Below are 20,061 nucleotides of genomic sequence, written 5' to 3'. Positions count from 1 at the left end.
TGGGACACCTAGCAAGGCTACAATTGCATCAAAGACCCAGCTTCAGGGGAACTCTGTAGTGTGAATTATGGCTCTGGCTTTGTTTCCCTGGAAAAGCAAGTGAGCTTGGCTTTCACACCCTACTGCCAGTCACGGGGAGAAGGCACTTAAACTCCTAGGCAACTCCCACTTTCTGAGCTTGCTGCCAAAGCTGCTCCAGCATGCTGAAGTTGGTCCTCCAAGACGAGGTCAGGTGCAGGCGAGTAGAAGTGAAGACATTCAAAATTTGGGGGTGAGCTCACAGAAACAGCAAAAGGGATTCAGGAGAATCTTGTCAGAGCACCGAGAATGTCTGCTACAACCCTGTTCTTCTCTTTTTGTTCTCACTCCCCTCAATGTACTGGACTATCATCTCTGTGAGGTCAGGAATGATATCTGTCTCGTTCCTCGGGTCCAGCATAGTGCCCAGAAACTAATTAACTACTTGCTGATTCTCCATAAAAATGGCCAGAAATCTGCTCTGCTTATATGAAGTAAATCCCAAGCCTTTTGCCATAAATAGGAAGATGAGTACATTTAAGGAGACATCCATGCGCACAGTGCCCTTCAGCCTGATCTACGTCCCCATGATTTTTGTGCCATCCAGCCTCTGCAGGCCTCTCTGTTCCCACGCGCTGGTAATGGTGTTTAGAGCCGGGGTAGCGCAGCTGAAGCTTTATTCCATTTACTGCATTCCAACTGCTTCCAGCAGCCTCTTAAGGCAATCAGCAATAATAGAAGCTGTCACTTCCTGTATTGCCATCCGTAGCCACAGCCGTGGATTCTCCAATTGTGACACGCTAAAGGAACTGACCTGAAGACATCACTGTTCTCATTTGTTTTCTCCCCTTCTAGTGTTCCGGGCTGGTGGGTCAGTTTGAGCGGCTAGAGCAGAGCTGCTTCTGCAGGCGCCACATCATTCCCTCTGGTCGTCAGTTTGCTTTATGATGGAGTGAAGAGAGAAGCTGGACTTACATATCAAATGACTTCCTTTCACTTCCTGTCACTCGCTCCCTGTGTGATTTTGGACGAGTCATTTAACCTCCTTGTGGTAGATCTTGTTAGCATTTAGAAATATCTGCTGCCACTTGTAGGGGACAGATTATGCTGGCCTGCCCCTCGGTCACAAAGCTTGGTTGTGTGATTTGCTTTGACTGATGACATAGAAACAGAACTGATGTACATCACTTCTAAGAAAAAGCTGTCATAGAACACCGGCAACATTCCAGATGGAGCACTTGTCTCAGACTCAAGACTACAGCAAACACCGCCTGAAAGGACACAGGGGATGGACAAGAACAAGTCTTTGTTCTTTTAAGTGCATTTGGATTTGGGAGGTTGTATGTTACTGTGGTAGAATCTAATTTATCCTGACTGACACGCATCTTCTTTCTTAGTTTACACATTGGTAAAACGGATGGTATAATAATTCCTATCTGCAGGATCATGGGTTTCTTCATTCCACACCTCTTTAGCGTAAGGTTCTTAAATGCAAGATGAATAGTACCAGTAGGTTCTGCAAGGGTGGAATATGGTCAGCCTCCTATCACCACTGAGTTTATAAAACAGTAAAAGAAAGAGCACTAGTTGTGTGTGTGTGTGTGTGTGTGTGTGTGTATGATTGGCACTTATGACAGAAATTGCTCAATGCCACGATAGATAGTGACAAAAGTACTTTGTCACTAAAGTACTGAAGTCAGCAAACTAAAGGAAGGAGGTCTCTTTTCACTGTGGGCTCAGTTAACTCTTCTGAAGGGATTTCAAGTTTGGAGATTGGGTGACTACGAGCAAGAAGGCTCCTGCTAGATAAAAATGACTTGGGTATAAGAAAGCATGGACCATTGAGAGAGAAAAGTCAATACTTCAGAGTGTTTGGGAAGAGATTGGAAATTAAGGTCAGAAAGGTACGTGGTCGTCAAGTGTGGAGTAGTGTGGGTGAAGAAATTGTAACTTTCTTTTGCAGAAAGTTAGTGGCACAAGCTTGTTGGGGCAGGCTATCACTGCAGTGTGCTGGATGGATGAATAAGGCAGGAAGAGTTCATAGGGAACCTGGTTCAGTAGACCTATTGTTACATTGTAGCCCAGTGACCAGCATGGGTTTTTGTTCTCGTTTTTGTTGTTTTGCTTTGTTTTTTTCTGTGAAAGGCCAGAGAGTAAATATTTTAGCCTTTGTGAGCCCTGATAGTCTGTATTGCAATGCCCAACCCTGCCAGCAGCACATGAAAGCAGATGTAGACTAAATAAATAAATAAACAAATGAACACATGGGCAACACTATGGTCTAGTGAAGCTTCAGGGATTTCGGAAGATGACCTGATGGGGCAGAAAGCTCTTCTGTCTTTCCAGTTGCTTCATGTAATTCTGCTCTCTTTTTGATGTTCTGCCTAAGGAGTTCGTTTGAAGCAGGAGCACTCTTACGTTACGAAAGCAACGAAGGTGGGTGGCTCAGTCGGGGAAGCGTCTGCCTTCAGCTCAGGTCCTGATCTCAGGGTCCTGGGATCAAGCCCCAAACTGGGCTCCCTGCTCAGCAGAGTCTGCTTCCCCCCCTCTCTCTGACATCCTTCCTGTTTGCTCTCTCTCTCTCTGTCTCAAATAAATTGGGGGAAAAAAAAAAAGCAATGAAGTCATCTGTTCCAGAGGACATGCAAGGGGGTCTGAACCAGGTTAATAAGGCCAGGAGAGGAAGAGCAGAGTAAAAACACCACCAGAGTAGATTGACGGGAATAAACACTGGAGACAGAGTGGTTTTTGGAGGGCAAAATTATCTCAATTTTGGACATACGGAGTTTGATCTGAAAGGCAAATGAGATAATGTAGAAGAAGTGCTTTGCAAACTGTGAAGTGTTACAGAAATTGGTTATTTTAAGAGGAAATGGCTGAGGCCATTTTATGGCTCAACAAAAACCCATCAACACTCCCCCAAAACAATCAAGGCACATGAACTCTATATTGTGGGACAGCCCTTCCATATTTCTGGGTCAACACCTTGGTGCAATGATACTATTTCAATCACTGTTATTTCCTGCCAGATGAGGGGCAGCTGTCTCCATGGTTTGATATGAGTAAGTGTGTTTACTTGTTCACACATACGTCCCGGCCAGAAATCCTACAAGATTACAGAGCTGCTTCCCTGAGGACCTTCAGCTGGGGGGAGACTGAGCTCAGAAATGGATGAAACTTGAGAGGGGTACCCCAGGTGGGTTCTCATTTTAGGATTTTGATGCAGTGTTTCCTTAAAACTTGACCTTTCTAGAAACAGATATAATGACTTTCTACACCTTAATTATCAAGTCAAATGATTAATTACAAATACAGAAAACATTCTAAATTTTAAAAAAACTTTTGAAATAAGGCATATGCTCAGAGGAATTTATCCTCTTGGGAACTACTACATGAATTCACAAGACTTCCAGAATTGTTCCTTCTTTCTTACCTTGCCTTCACTTAGATTTGTTAATTATACCAGGGTGACTGAAGAGTGAAGATTGAAGTCATTGCATTCATTAAATCAGGGAGAGAAAGGCAAGTACCATATGATTTCACTTATCTGTAGAATCCGAAAAACAAAACCAATGAGCAAACAGACTCATAAACACAGAGATCAGACCAGTGGTTGCCAGAGAAAAGGGTTGGGTGGAGGAAGGGCAAAACAGCCAAGGGGAATGAGAAGTACAAACTTCCAGTTATGAAATAAGCAAGCCATGGAGGTGTAAATTACATCTGGGGAATATAATCAATAATATGGTAATAACACTGTATGGTGACAAATGGGCACTACACTTATCATACTGAGCCTTTCACAATGTATGTAATTGCAAATCACTATGTTACACACCTGCAACTAATATTATATGTCAGCTGTACCTTAATTAAATAATTTTAAATAAATAGTCATTAAATTTAAGTGGACATGGGAAGTTTAATTCACTGGTGTGATAGAGGCTGACCCCATCACCCCGGTTCCCTGGATGAAAAGAAACAATGCATATAGGCAAAATGTCATTGGAACAAGCAAGCACGTGAGATGAGAGGCTTCTAGTAGCTCATGGCCAGGCAGAGAAGCACAACCAGTATGAGAGGCAGTATCACATAGGAGTTAAGGGCATGGCCTCTGGAAACAAGTGGCTTAAGCTTCAATCTTGCTCAATGATTTCATAGCTGTGACACCATGAAACACATTACTTAGCTTCTGTGTGCTCAGGTCCCTCCTGTGTGAAATGGACGAATAATGATGCTTATCCTTTCAGATAGTGAGGTAACTCAGTCCACCTCCATGACCACCTCATGTTCTTCTCTTCTCCTCTCCAAGCACCTATGATTGTCCCTGTTTGTGAATGTCTAATATTTTCCTAAAATTAATTGCTCAATGACTTTCTCCACCACCAAAATGCAAGCTTTTCAGTGTTGGGATGGAGTCTTCTCCTCCTGCCTGTTGCACACCCCTACCATTCCTTCTCTAGACAATTTCTACAGTTTTCTACACAACCTCTTGATGTCCGGGTTCTATTTACCATAAAACAGTCTAAGATCCAGGAAATGTGAGTCATAACATGCACATGCCACCTCCTCACATTGTAGGGGAAATAAAGTTCAAGCCCCTTACGTAGATTCCTATCTATGTATCCTAGCCTAACCTTATCTTGCTGTTCTTGTTTCTACGCCCTACATCCTAACCCCTGTCATTTTTCTATGCATCAGACTTTTTCTGGCCTCAGGGCCTGTACATCTGCTTTCTTCTGCCTGGGATGCCACCATTATTTGCATGGCAGGCCCCTTCCCGTATTGTAGGTCCTAGTTGAAATATTACCTTCTTAGAGAACTCTTGCTTCTTCATCTAAGATGAAGTAGGACTGCTTACCCTGTTATTTCTTAAGGCATCCTTTGGTGTAGGTCTTCTTTTTCTCCTTGACAACATTTATCCCAATTCATAATTACTTTATTTATTTGCCTATATACTCGATTTTTGCTCTCCACCTCCCCACCAGAATGTAGGATGGTAAAGTGCAGAGTCTGGTCTTGTATGTACTGCCTAGCATGGCACTGAGCACACAGAGGGTATCTGTATGTATTTGCTAGACATTTTTTAAAAATTTATTTATTTATTTGAGAGAGAGATAGAAGAGAGTAGAGGTGGGGCAGAGGGAAGAGAAAATCTGAGGCAGACACCATGCTGAGCACAGAGCCCATTGCAGGGCTCAATCTCACCACCCATGAGACTATGACCTGAGCTGAAACCAAGAGTCAGACACTTAACTGTGCCACAAGTGTCCCTTTGTTTGTTAGATTAATGTCTCCGGAATGAGCACATTTTCAGACCCGCAGAAGACATTGAACATAAAGGTTTGCATAAACATTACAAACAAAGGTAACACAGATTTAAAGAGAATTTAGATAGAGGTTGGGTGCAAGCACAGTGCTGGCAGAGGACAAAAGAGGTAGCAATGGGTTAGGATGGAGGGCAGGGGAAGAGGGTTCGACAGGTAGGGAGTTGTGTCAGTATTCCAGGTGGATGGCACAGCGTCAGCCTGGGCACGAAGTAGGGAAGACACACACATGTGTGGGGAATCCTCAACAGTCTGGGATGAATATGATGAAAAGAGTGGAAGGAGGGATGAAAGGTATGCTGTGGTCCAAGCATCAAAGTCCTGGAGGGTCATGTCAGGAATTTGACATTTTCATATGAAGGCAAGTGGGAGCCCATGCTTTTTTTTTTTAAGAGATGAATAATGATCACAATGCTAATTCATATAAAATGTATAATACATTTCTGATAATAATAGTTACGATTCCTAAGTATTCCTGATAACTTTTGCATACATGGTATCATATAATCCTAACAATATTCATTCAACAAATATTACTGAGCACCTCTACCAGATCATATAGTATTATCCCATTTGACACAAGAAGAAGCTGAAATTCAGAACGTTTACCCTAGCTTGCAGGACCACCCAGCCAGCATGGGGAAGAGCTATTATTAGAATCCAAGTCAGCTTGATGGCGAAGTTCAAGCACATTCCAGGATACCATGTCATCTCTTTCCATTTACACATTTTAAATGAAGTCTTATGAAACTCCTGTTTCTATCTTGGGCTAAGCTCTGCATAAGAAAGATGAAATCTTTGGGATAAGGATATTTTGGTTCTTCCCTTACTTCTTAGGAAAGAAAGATGTTTCCCTCAGCTCATTAAGTGTGACACCATCCAAGGGAAATCGAGCCATACCTCACCTGGTTTTAGTCTAGTGTCAGGGTGAAGGGCTCTGATTTCCTGCATGTGACCACCAAGCTTGATGCAGAGAGTTAAGACACCTTTCCCAAAAGGGAGACACCGGGGAAGTGCCTGTCCATCTCCCTGGTGTACAGCACTCTCCAGTTGGTTATGTTTGCTTTTTGGCCTTAAATCAATAACTTGAACTCTCTCTCTGACATCGCGGCCACTGAAGTCAACTATTAAGGGGGGCAGGGCATGGTTCTAACCGCTGAGAGGAAATTGTGATCTGAGATGGTATGAATGTTGACTAAGGCTGAGCCTTGGTCTCTATCCTGCCCTCACAGGGTCCCCTTCTTAATACTGAGGAGTAGAATCCTGTGCCTGCCACAAAAGCTTCTTTCCTTGTTTCAGATCTCAGAAGAGCTTGAGCAATGTTTTCTCTTGTTCTCCCTGAGCTAAGGGTGGGGAAATTAGAAACTTACCTGGGGACCGCACACAGCTCACATCCAGTGTGGTTTGATGTCCCTCAGTAGGAAGCAGTTTACAGAGCTTGGGCCCACAATGCCTTCCAGATGCTAAGCATTCACAGTTTAAGGAGAGCTTTTCCACGTTAACCCGCCTTTGATGCTCACCATCCTTGGCCCGCAGTGTTTTTTACCATTATCTTCTTTCACCTGGACTACTGGGATAGACATCAAACTTTCTGCCACTCTCTCCCTCCCAAACACTGCTTCCCAAGTTCTACTTCTAGAGCACTATTGTGATCTACTTGAATACCTCACCTAGCCCCCCCAACTACAGGATGAAATCTGGTCTTCATTGTGACCGGAAACCCCCTTCGGGTCTCAGAGTGCCCATCTAGCTTCATTTCTCTCTCCCTCTGCCCCAGAGCCATGGTCACATGCAACATCTCTGTGGTCTCTAAATGGTACACTCTCATCCTTCATGGCCGTGGTAGCATAGAGGATAATAGTAGACACCCTGGACTGTCTGAGTTGACCTCCTGTCACCACCACCTTGTAGATATATAAACCTCAGGTAAGTTACTCAAACCCTCCATGTCTAATCTGTAAAATGGGACCACGGTAGGCCTTTTTTCACCATGAAAGCTCTCACTCCAGATCCCACCTCTTCAAAGTGGTCTTTCTGAGCCCGTTGGCTAAATGAGCCCCTTGCCAGTCGGTTTCTTTCTGTGACATCACTTGCTTATTTTCTTCATGGCATGGGTTAAAATCTGGAATTACATGTTTATTTGCTGACTCCTTCTACCTGGGTGGAAATTCCGCTTGGGTGGGGACTTGCCTGCTTGTGGTTCTTCAGACAGAACCTGTCACAGAGTAGGTGCTCAAAAGACAGGTCTTAAATCAACGAATAAATAAAAAGTAGGTCTTTTGAGAATGGAGCTGTTCCACCTCACGAGAATCATTCAGGAATGACAAATCACAGAATAACAGAACAAAAGGCTTTGTGCATGTCAGAGAAAGAGGGCGGAAAATTGTCAAGGTATCATGATGTACCCGTCTTTGCCTCCTCAAACATAATCCAGTCCCACAGTGTAAAATAAGTTAACTTATATAAAGCTTTCCCAAACATCCTTTGAAATATTAAAACTCTTAAGAAATTAAGAAATTACAGTTAAAGAAGTGAAATAATATGAAATACCTTGACAGATGAAAAGACCTGGATTTAATAGAGAACCAGAGCAATGTGGTTCCTTGCTGTCAGGTACCAAGAGAAAATCAGACAGAATTTCCTTGATGGAAATACCTGAAATTAATATTGCATTTTGTTATCTGCTGTATATAATCTAACAATAAACAATATTTGCCTAGCACTTTACAGTTTACAAATATCTCTGTTTACATAGTTTATCTCATTTGATATATACTATAGCCAGTAGAAAATCCATCCACACCACCTAGCTTCAGGAAACCAGTTCTATCAGTAAAAAGCCGAGATCTTGGCAAATCACTTTTCTTCTCATTTACCTTTTTGGTAAAATGAAGGAGTTAGCCTAGATTACCTTGAATCCCATCTAGCTTACCTATTGGCACTATTTGTATTTAACTTATGACCAGTCACGCATCTCTTTGACCCAGGTTCAAGGTCTTCATTCATGTTCCTAAAATCAAATTATTTGAATGATCACTGTCTTGGGTGCCTACGTAAATAAAGAAGGCCCTGGTTTTTTTATTTTAGTTATTCTCTATTCTTTAATGCCAATTCTGACTAGTCCATCTCCCTAGATTCCTTGGTCTGATGGCCTCTGCCATTTTGCATTGCACTGTGTCTCCTTCTCCAACACAACCAAGGACAACTGTCCACTTCTCTCTCTCTCTCTCTCTCTCTCTCTCTCTCTCACACACACACACAATGTATCTGTTCCATGTTAAACCTTAAGGAAAAGTTGTCTGTAGTTAATCTAATTTTTTTCCTATCTAACTTGGAGAAAGCCAGAGAATTTTTCCTATAATTTAAATACATCTTCTAGAAATTATGGCCATGCCATCATTTTCTTTTTCCTCTGCCACCTCCCTGCTCTGAGGGCCATGGACTGGGGTAATGGAGTGGGCAGTGTGGGATGTCTAGGGTCATCTGTAAGGTAGACACATTGCTCTTTGTCACTTCCTTCTCTATATTCTAGGGTACCTTTGCATCTCCCTGGAACCCATCTATTTTTGTCTTTTCCCTCTAAACCATTTGATGCCCCTGCTTCTCATATGTAAAGTACAGTCACTATATCTGGTGATCAGGAGCCTATCTACTTAAAAAAGGAGAGCTGTTTGCATCTGACATGGCATTCATTCCCTCCTATCATGCATAGCTTTCCTGCAGGGGCGGGACCCCTCTGTCACTCTGGTGTGGGCACTGGAGCCACGACTACGAGAAGGAAACGCCTGCATGGTTCTTCCAGGCATTCAGTCTGTCATGCTGTGTGCAAAAGATACTAACCAGGTGCTCAGATGTTCACTCTGAAGCCTGGTAATACAGATGCCACTTGCCTATTTTCTTCTTTTTCTCCTCTTCCTCCTCCCCTTCCTACCTCCTCCTCCTACCCCACCTCCTCCTCCTTTTTTTGTGTCTGTCTCTGTCTCTCTTCAATATTGTCATGTACCAGTTTGAAGACCTGAATCCTATAAGACTTAATAAGATACTAAGTCCATTAGCGGATAAGAAAGTGTCTTTGTACTTGTTCATTTACTCCTTCCTCTGGTTCTCCAGGACTATGTTGCAGCTTTTTGGCAGGAGGCATGTACATGTATATGGTTAGTGTTGGGCTGAATCCTGCTCTCAGTAAGATTTCCAGAAAAGTATTCCACAGTCGGGCTGATGTGGCTAATCCACTGTCCCCAGGCTAATTTTCTGTGCCGCCAGGCATGTAACCTTCTGCTCTCTAGCCATGCCTCTCCGCGCCCCTGCGAGAATGTGACAACCCAAAAGGCAACTTCTGCAAATCGAGACCTGGAAACCGCCGTCCTGCCAAATCTCCTCTGGAAATAGTGAGGATGAGATCTTGGACCACGTGGGATAGGCTATTTCTAATGCAAAAAAGGAAGCGCCTTGAGATTCAGTCCCAAAACGAGCCCACGAACTCCCGCGGGCGCCTTTCCTTCCAAGAGGCAACCTGCCTGGACACTGTTTTTACAAGAAGAACGAATAAAAGCGATGTTTCCTAACGTTTGAAACTCTCTCCCCTCCCCCTCGCCTTTTCCAGAAATTCAAAGCCCCAGACCGACATCGGCAGAGACAGAGAACACATTTTTCTTTTTTGTTTGCCCGCTTCGCAAAGAGGCTGGTCTCCGGCTGTTCACTTTGCTGGGTGATGCGTCAGTGCCTCCCCGCGTAACTCTCGCCGCCCGGGCGCGGGGGGCGGGGGGGCGGGGGGGGGGGGGGGGGGCTGCTGCGGGGCGGCGGTTTCAGAGCTGCCGTCTGATTGGCCAGGCGGCTGCGGGGCGGTGGTTTCAGGGCTGCCGTCTGATTGGCTGAGAGGCCGCCGCTGGGCTATAAAAGGGACCCCTGCAGGCTCGGGAGTCTGACAGCATCTTCTCCCGGGGAAAGGCCAAGGGCGCTCAAAACCCAAGCCACAGCTCTTCTTGCCGCATTTCCTCCCCAGCTTGCGAATCCTACACCGAACAAGATGTGCAAAGGACTTGCAGGTCTGCCGGCTTCTTGCCTGAGGAGGTAAGATTATTTTCAGCCACTCACCACGTTAAACTTTCTGATTGACTTTCTTAGTTACTTACCTATACTCCTTACTGACCTAGTTCTTTGGAATTAGAAACAGTGTGGTCTGGGGGTGGGGGAGCTCAACTTGCTAGCTTTCCTCCAAGATCAGCTCAAAATTGTCACTGGAGAAGTGTGCCCCTCTGAATGCTGGCACTTATGTGTTGTTTTGTATGACTTCGGTTTTGAGGGCTGTTCTGATCTTCTCACCGAGCTAGTTCGAATGAAGAATTGATACGAGTTTTCGGACCAAATGCAGTGGTCTGTGATGGCATCCCTGGGGTGTGTGGAATCGTGTCTCTGAGCTTTCCAACGGGGTGGTTTAGGGGAAGATAGCCCATATGAGGTTAGACTACATCACAGACACTGTGTTTTCTGTGTGGTGCTGCAGTATCTTCTACTGTTTATGTCCTTATAAGCAAGTGTGGCAATACAGTATGAGTTCCAATATTAGACCCTCCCTTTTCTTATTGCCCTTTCCCCCAGTTCCTGAAATGCCTTATGCGAGTGATGGTTGAGAAGTATTGATCCTAACAATTCAGTTAAGCGTTCTATAGACGATCTCATCCTGCAGATATTGCTTTGTTGATGTATTGTCTCTTGATTTAAAAAAAGGTAAAACTACTCCATAGCTCCTCATATGCCTTTGGCTTAATTAAAAAAAAAAAAAAAATATATATATATATATATATATATATATATATATATATAAATATGCTTTCGGAGACTGTTTACATATTAGCCAGCTGAAGAAAAAGATAAGACTAGTGCATATGATATTATTTATTCTTACAGTTAAAGGCACAAAGTCAGTCTGTATGTATACTACACCCTTGCTTCCCTGCAAATAAAAATTACCTTAAATCTGACTGTAGAAATATCCCAGAAAGCAAGTCTCCTGTGCACTTCTTAGAAGTATACCTTTCAAATATTCTGTCATTCAGGAGTGTGAAACAATATTCTTTATTAAATGCACTTTCTTGGCTGCTTTAAAATGAAGCAGGAGGGTCTGGCTGGGAATATGTATGGAGTAAGTTCCACTGACTGCTCCATTACTATCCTGAGATGAAGGGAGCAAATTACTCCAAGCTTCAGTTAACTCCTATGTAAAACCAACCACACAAAATACAGGAGGTTCAGGAAAGAGTTATGCCCTGGTAAGTATTTAGGGAGAGAGATGAAAGGTTGCACTAGTCTGTCCAAGGAGCTGAGAAGCTAAGCTGGGGAGGTAACCTGTATAGCAACAAGGTCAATGACTCTTCCATCTCCTCACTGGTCAACTTCCAATCAACTATTCCAACACTTCAACCCACTAACATCACTGCAGAAGGGCATGAACTGCTCAAGGTCACATAGGCAGTACATGGCCAAGTGCACATCAAATCTAGCTTCCTGACTCACCTCTGAAGTCTTGCTGGTTTTTATTTTATGGTTGCAATGCATTATTAGGACAAATGTAACATCCTTGCTAAAGCATACTTCCAGCTCTTTATGCAATGACTTGCATTGGTCAATAACTCAGATCTCGGCCTGACCCAGCACATGGAAATGTGAAGTGACTTATATTTTGACAGAATCACGATATATATGTATCTTAGAATCACTCGAGCCTTCATGATTATATCTTGCTCTCATTAAGGAGGGTTTTGCATCCCCTGACCAGTCGGAGAAGCTGGGTGGGGGGAGGGAATCAGTCTTGTGAGGAAGAGAAAATACCATTCATATTAGGGGCAATCCAGGAACATAATGGAATTCAAGCTTGCTGGAGAAAGGCGCATTGATAGGCCACCGATATAACAGGAGCCGTCCTAAAATGTCTTTTTATCCTTGTGACTTTATTTTTCTCCTTCTCAGGAGGAAAAGTCTAGTCATTCATTTCTTCTAAAGTGACATTGCTCTTTTAAAACTACTTCTTGGCTTTTATAATAAAAGAGATACAAACAAAAGAGTCATTAACAAAGAGACAGTTGAGCTTAAAAACGTATTAAAAGGTCCTTCTTTCTGAGGAAGTCACGTGCTCCGCTGCCCCCCAGCTACCTGTTAAACAGTGCAATAAGCTGGAAGCTCTGCTTTGATTAAAGTCACTAGCTGCAGTGGTGACTCTTGCCCGCTTCTCTGTTGTTTTTAAGGCTTGGATGCCCTTTATAGTGTAAATGCTCTTAATGTGTAGATATTCTACAGGAAAGTAGTAAAAGCAGCAGCAGCAGCAGCAGCAGCAGCGAGAGATTTCTCTAGCAGCAAGCTTGAAGTTGCTCCGATGTTGGCGAGAACAGTGGCATTTACCACCCCCTCCACTTCTCTCTCTCCGTAAATATCCGTAAATAACGTGAATCTCTTGGCACCACTTCAGGTGAGGCTGGGACCAAACAGCCCTTTCCCAGGTGATGGTGCCTCTGTAGGTCCCTCTGCTAGCAAGGAGGCAGGTGGAAACGGGAACCACTGTCCAGAAGGTGGCGTGCGGCAGGAAGGCACCTTGTTCCACAGTTAACTGCTTGCTCTCCCCTTCCCATAAATTACCCAAAGAGCAGTCACGTTTTCACCGTGTTTCTGTTAAAAACACCAAAGCGTTCCATCGGTCAAAATGACCGGTTTACAGAAGAGGCTCCTGCAGCCGACTGAGGGTCTGAATTCTGTTGCAGACAGAGCAGGCTGGGCTGTTGTTTCCTAGTGAGTCAGAGGCAGACACAGCAGTAGGATCTCCTTTTCCTGACAGTTCACGCCGACTTCAGCTCCCATTTCCCGAATAAACTGCCCCTACTCCTTTACTAGTAGTGGACTCTTTGAGCTCTGCCACTAAGGTATCTTTTAAAAAACCTAATTAGCATTATTCTTTTTCTTCTTCTGCGCAGTGCAAAAGATATGAAGCATCGTCTAGGTTTCCTGCTGCAGAAGTCAGATTCCTGTGAACATAATTCTTCCCACAGCAAGAAGGACAAAGTGGTGGTTTGTCAGAGGTAAGAGAAAAGGCCTCTGTGGAGACCCAATGAGTATTAACTATTTAATGTCAGGATGTTCTATGAGGAAAAAAGGAAGTTGTGTTCTTAGTTAAACTAGATGTGGATCAAGGTGGCATCCATTTTCATGAAGACAGCACTTTCATGTGAAATGTCCATGCATTAATGGAAAGACTGCCTTAATCAACAACAGGTCTCATCACAGGGATGGGACAGAAAATATCTGCATGTTTTCAGGACTTAAATTTCTTGCCCTAAGTTTGTATCATGGCATTCAAGTTACTCTTTCTCTCTCTAATGTCTCTAGGGTGAGCCAAGAGGAAGTCAAAAAATGGGCCGAATCACTGGAAAACCTGATCAGCCATGAATGTAAGTCTGACAGCTTTCTTCCCCACTAGGATGAGGACAAAAGCTCTCTAGATAGACAAATTATCTCATACTATATTTGATCTAATAGGAAATGCAGACACAATTGGGTTTCTTCTGACTTCCAGACTCAGGAGAACCAGTCTGCTTGAAATTTTACCATGCCCTCGAGCTTTGTGACAGACAACCATGTGGAAAACCATCTCTCTCACCACATGGGGAAAAGGTAGACGGGAAAAGTTCCAGATATGGAGACTTCTTATGGAATCAGCTTTAGTTTCTCTTTCTCAAACTTACTTTGGCAATTGGTGGCTGCATGGGTGTTTCAGAAACATTAAGACTTCAAACCTTGAGCAAGAAGCACTAGTTATAACTGGGCTCCAATAGATGTCAAACAGATTAGGGTCACCTGACCCCCAATGGCCCCCAGAAAGTGGAGAGAAAGTGGTTGTTTGACCCCATGCTTTATTCTCTCAAGCACCTTGGCTTTCTCTGAAATACACTGTCCCAAGAGGCCTGCTAGTGTGATGATTATGGTGGATCTTTCTCTTCCATCACAGGTGGGCTGGCAGCTTTCAAAGCTTTCTTGAAGTCTGAATACAGTGAGGAGAACATCGACTTCTGGATTAGCTGCGAAGAGTACAAGAAAATCAAATCGCCCTCTAAACTAAGTCCCAAGGCCAAAAAGATCTATAATGAATTCATCTCAGTCCAGGCAACCAAGGAGGTAGGTCTTCATGGCAGAGAACTCTCTGGATCTTAGTGAAATTTCCTGCAAGTGGTCTTCAGTGGTGTGGATCTTCAGATCACCTAAGTTAAAGGAAAAAAAATCTGATAATGGAGGAGGTCATTATAGTCTCTATAATCCCAAATCAATCAGTTAAGAAACTCTTCCATCCAGATGCCTTAGATGATCTCCCTTAATGAGTTATCTGATAAATCTTTCCGTTTGTGAGAAAGAACAAATATATTGCCTTGCCCACCTAGAGGCAGATGAGCTTTTTACACTCTCTCGCATGAACCAGGGTTGAGCTAACTGTTCTTTTCATTTCTGGGGTAGGGAGGGTGCACACAGATTACTCACCACCAAGCACGTGGCCTCCCATCCTCAACGGGGCAGTGTATCTGATACATCTTGGCCTTTGCCCTGCAGGTAAACCTGGATTCCTGCACCAGGGAGGAGACAAGCCGGAACATGCTAGAGCCCACGATAACCTGCTTTGATGAGGCCCAGAAGAGGATTTTCAACCTGATGGAAAAGGATTCATACCGCCGCTTCCTCAAGTCTCGATTCTATCTTGACCTGGCCAACTCTTCCAGCGCTGGGTCAGAGAAGCAGAAAGGAGCCAAGAATTCTGCAGACTGTCCTTCCCTGGTCCCCCAGTGCGCCTGATTCTCACAGGGTGCTGGAGGCCTGAGATGTTAAGACTCTATGCCTGGAAAACCTGAGGCCAAATATCGATCTGTATTAAGCTCCAGGGCTTTATTCACATTGTAGCTTAGTGTTCATGCTGCCTGCCATGTGTGAGTCTCTCCTGTGTAAGAAGTAGATCGAGTTTTGGTGTTTGGTTTCCATCAGGGCAGGACCTCCTTCCAGTCCAGCTTTCCCAGAATTCCTTTAGGGTGCCACGTGAGCAAGTATCCAAAGAATGGTTTTGGAGGGGCAGCTTTCCAAAGACTGTTGCAGGTCTCTTCTCCCAGTGGCCTGACCTCAGGTTGGTTGGTTGGTACATTTCATGTGACATCCACAAGCACATGTATTCTGTTGGCACTTTCTGCAACTCTAGATGTTAAGATATGGTTGATCTATTATGTGTACCTATGTGTGTGTGTAAATAGATGTATACATGTATACATATGTATACATCTATTTACACACACACATAGGTACACATTCTATGTATACATGTCTATATGTATATATACATATATATTTCTGCAAGAATAGATAGGAAAGACCCTAGGTGCTCATCACTGGAGTGTGTGTACATACCTACATGCATGTACTGATCCCTGGTCTTTCATCCTGCAATCAAACAGGAAAATAGAACCAGTTGCCGTGCAGGCCAAGACAAAAAGGCTAATCTGTGGAAAGTTGATTCTGTAAACTCCACAGGTCTTGTTGGAGACGCATTCGAGGGACTCCATGCATAGTTCAACCACTGACAGCCTCGACGTTGAACAGTATTCTAAAGAGCCAATATCATAAAGAATCTTATGTCTGGCTGACACAGTTCTGTCTTGAGCTGGTTATTACTGTTGGCACTTTTAAGTCCTGAAGCTGCTGGCCTCCCCTTCTCTGCCCGAGTGCTTGGTATGTGGTTATCAGCAGCCGGGCTGGTACGGGAGTCAGGAGAGAAGATGTTTGAGCTGAATGAAGACAGGGAGGTAGGGCCCCGCCAGCTCTACCTGTTGTAAGATGCTGGCTGAGTGAAGGCATCGAACTTCAAAGTTAATAGTCTTATCCTCTCCTCTTTTCTCTTCTCCTGATCAAGGTGCTCTCCTCATTTTGTTTTTTCCTGAGGACTTCAGCCATCAGTTGAGGCTCCTTACCTCACTGCGGGTTTGGTTGGTTGTTTCCCTATAATGGCTCCAGGCTATATACCTCCCCTTACGAACCAGCAGGGTGGGAAGGATTGTATTTTATAAAGGACAAACGTGTTTTTACAAACTGAAAAGCCCTCACAAGTTTCTCTTTTGAAAGTAGTAGCTTGTTCATTCCACACCAGACATCAGGGCTGCACATATCTCTTTCCAGGCTCTGAGACTAAATGAGAGAGGAAAGAAGGAAAAAAAAAAAAAAAAAAAAAAAAAGAACAGAAAAATAAGATACCAATTGTTAGAACTACTGTTTGGAACTTTTCAAGGCACATGAAATACTTGAAAATTTCTCATTTATGTTATTTATGATGTTGTTTTCTACAATGTTTTTATTATTGTATTGTTTTATAAATGGAGGTGCAGGATATCACCTGAATTATTAATGAATGGCCAGGAAGTAATTTTCTTCTCATTCTTCTAAAACTACAGCCTTTGAAGTGCGCACATACACACACACACTCACGCATGCCAATTGCACCGATTTCTTCAGCATAAATTACATGCGTGAGCACCTTGTGGCTTTTAAGCCAACAGACTGGGTTGCAGAATGAAAACACCAGAGTGTATCTATACAAATATCGTTGTATTAAAGATGTAGGTTTTCTCTGTTGTGCCCTTCTTGTCTCTCTGGCAGTCTTACTCCATATTCCCAGTTCTTCCTCAATGTCCTTTTTATTATACCTGGTTCGACAGTTTCATCTCTAGTTGACTCCAGGATCGAAACTTGTAACTCTATTGACCTTGCCCTATTATAATTGTCACGACTTTCAGATTGTACCTGTGCTCATGAGCTGCTGTCTTACAAAGAGGTCCGGAAGGTTATTCCGAATGAGAAGTAAATTATTTTATGTAATACAATTTTCCAGTGTGTTTTTCAATTGTATTTTCCCCTTATTTTATGACTCTGACATGCTGAGCTTACCTGCTCATGATCTGTGGGCAGAATACTCCTTCCCTTTGCATGCCTGCTTTTATCATGTGCTTGAAAGGCCTCAAAGCTGATGCTTCCAGTGAAACACATGCATCTTAATAATAAGGGTAAATAAATGCTTCATATGAAACTCTCTGCTTGTAAACACATTAATGGTCCACAAAATGTGTGATGAGAAACAGCAATGTGTAGGGTAATGACAGAATATGGCTCATGTCCAGTCTCCGATCTCCCATGCCGAATCTGGAGAAGGATGAAGAAAACAAATGTCGTATATTCTGTTCCTGCCACTGCTCTGACTCCCTCTCATCACAGAGTCGAGGCAGACTTGGCTCCAGAGACTTTGCTCGGTAGACGTGGTGATGAACTTGTAGGTCCTCAGTTGAGACTAAGAATGGTTGGAAGAGAATTCGCCTTTCAGAGTTATCCTTCTCTTACTTCCAAGTATCTGTCCGATAGAGAAGGCAGAAACAGAGGAGACTCAGAAGGTGGACAGGACCTATAGATACCTGAGGGACAGATTCCTGCCCAAACTGCTTAAAATCCTTCTCCCCTGCCCCTTACAGATTCTGTCCCCTATAAAAGGGGTATAGAATATTCCCATTCATGGATAAAGAAGATGTGGTATATATATACATACACATATATATATACACACACATATATATACACACATATATACTCATAGATATGTATATATATGTGTATGTATGTGTATGTATATATATGTATATGTGTGTGTATGTATACACACAATGGAATACTATGCAGCCATCAAAAGAAATGAAATGAAGCCATTTGCAATGACGTGGATGGAACTAGAGGGTATAATGCTTAGCGAAATAAGTCAATCTGAGAAGGACAACTATCATATTATCTCCCTGATATGAGGAAGTGGAGATGCAAAGTGGGAGGTTTGGGGAGTAAGAAAAGAATAAGTGAAACAAGATGAGATTGGGAGGGAGACAAACCATAAGAGGCTCTTAATCTCACAAAACAAACTGAGGGTTGCTGAGGGGAGGGGGTCGGGAGAGGGTGGTGGGGTTATGGACATTGGGGAGGGTGTGTGCTATGGTGAGTGCTGTGAAGTGTGTAAACCTGGTGATTCATAGACCTGTACCCCTGGGGCTAATAATACATTATATGTTTATTAAAAAATTAAAAAATTTAAAAAAAAGAATATTCCCATTCATAGTCATGGGTACAAGGTCTGTTAAGCCATGAGATACCCATTTCCTGAATTCTACCTTTCTCATTGCAAGAGTCAGCTTACAGGGTATTAAGAACCACAGATTTCAAGCTATTTTGTGGAAAAGATCCTTTCAGGGACCTGAAAAAAATTAGGGACCATTCGATGAGAAAAATACACAAAGCAATCCAAATTCATCAAAAATATTTAAAAGGAAGTTTTACAACCCCCTCTTCCCCGCAGAACACACAGGGCTGTCCTTCCCCTCTCCCATGAGGGTGTGCCAGACTACCTGCGAATGTGTGATCGCTGCTGCTTTTATATAGTACCGTCTTCCAAGTATGGACAGAGGAATTCAAGTCACTGCTATTAGCGACTCTGAGCAGTATGCTTGTCTCCAATCTCCACCTTGCCCATCCTTTCTTCTTCTTCTTCTTCTTTTTTTTTAAGATTTTATTTATTTATTTGACAGAGAGATTACAAGTAGGCAGAGAGGCAGGCAGAGAGAGAGAGGAGGAAGCAGGCTCCCTGCTGAGCAGAGAGCCCGATGCGGGACTCGATCCCAGGACCCTGAGATCATGACCTGAGCCGAAGGCAGCGGCTTAACCCACTGAGCCACCCAGGCGCCCCACCCATCCTTTCTTCTTGATGGTCAGCCATGAAATAAATAACACATATGTGCAAACTCTTTCTGACTGTGATCAAGGACCATGTTTTGAAAAACACTTATTATTGCTTGTTATATGTCAGATATTATCCTAAGCACTGCATATAAAAAATAAATTTAATTCTCATACCAACCCTGAGATACAGATGCCAGTCATGGGCATGGCCTCTGCAAAACATCTCCTGATTTTTATAGGTGAGGAAACTGAGGTACAGAGAAGTTAAGAAAGACCTTGTCAAGGTCAAGCTGCATCAAGCAAAGCTGGGATTTGAACTGAGTCATCCCTTCTCAGAGGATGGCAGAGACTTGAGCATTTACCAAGTACCCACACACAAACAGATGGAGAGCAGAAAACCACTTTAAAAAACAGTGTGGAGATTCCTTAAGAAATTAAAAATAGAGCTTCCCTATGACCCTGCAATTGCACTACTGGGTATTTACCCCAAAGATACAGATGTAGTGAAAAGAAGGGCCATCTGTACCCCAATGTTCATAGAAGCAATGACCACAGTCGCCAAACTGTGGAAAGAACCAAGATGCCCTTCAATGGACAAATGTATAAGGAATATATGATCCATATATACTATAGAGTATTATGCCTCCATCAGAAAGGATGAATACACAATTTTTTTTTTTTAATACCCAACTTTTGTATCAACATGGGCGGGACTGGAAGAGATTATGCTGAGTGAAATAAGTCAAGCAGAGAGAGTCTATTTATCATATGGTTTTGCTTATTTGTGGAGCATAAGAAATAACACAGAGGACATGGGGAGATGGAGAGGAGAAGGGAGTTGGAAACTGGAGGGGGAGATGATCAATGAGAGACAATGGACTCTGAAAAACAGTCTGAGGGTTTTGGAGGGGCAGAGGTGGGGATGTTGGGTAAGCCTGGTGGT

The 20,061-nt window shown here is 43.3% G+C and overlaps 1 protein-coding gene across 2 annotated transcripts; it reads left to right on the top strand.

Moving 5' to 3' along the window:
• Positions 1 to 10,269: 10,269 nt before the first annotated feature.
• RGS4 (regulator of G protein signaling 4) lies at positions 10,270 to 17,233 on the top strand. Of its 2 annotated transcripts, XM_059413415.1 has the most exons (5): positions 10,270 to 10,412; positions 13,304 to 13,408; positions 13,716 to 13,777; positions 14,335 to 14,501; positions 14,928 to 17,233. In XM_059413415.1, exons 1-5 carry the CDS (start codon positions 10,369 to 10,371, stop codon positions 15,165 to 15,167), a joined length of 618 nt encoding a protein of 205 aa, XP_059269398.1. In that variant the 5' UTR covers positions 10,270 to 10,368; the 3' UTR covers positions 15,168 to 17,233. The 2 variants fall into 2 exon arrangements, with proteins under 2 accessions (XP_059269398.1, XP_059269399.1); XM_059413416.1 differs by lacking the exon at positions 14,335 to 14,501 and having other exon boundaries at positions 14,928 to 15,082.
• Positions 17,234 to 20,061: the final 2,828 nt, after the last annotated feature.

Source organism: Mustela nigripes, chromosome 10, assembly GCF_022355385.1.
Source record: "Mustela nigripes isolate SB6536 chromosome 10, MUSNIG.SB6536, whole genome shotgun sequence".
Taxonomy (NCBI): domain Eukaryota; kingdom Metazoa; phylum Chordata; class Mammalia; order Carnivora; family Mustelidae; genus Mustela; species Mustela nigripes.
This window is presented reverse-complemented; position numbering and strand designations above follow the sequence as displayed.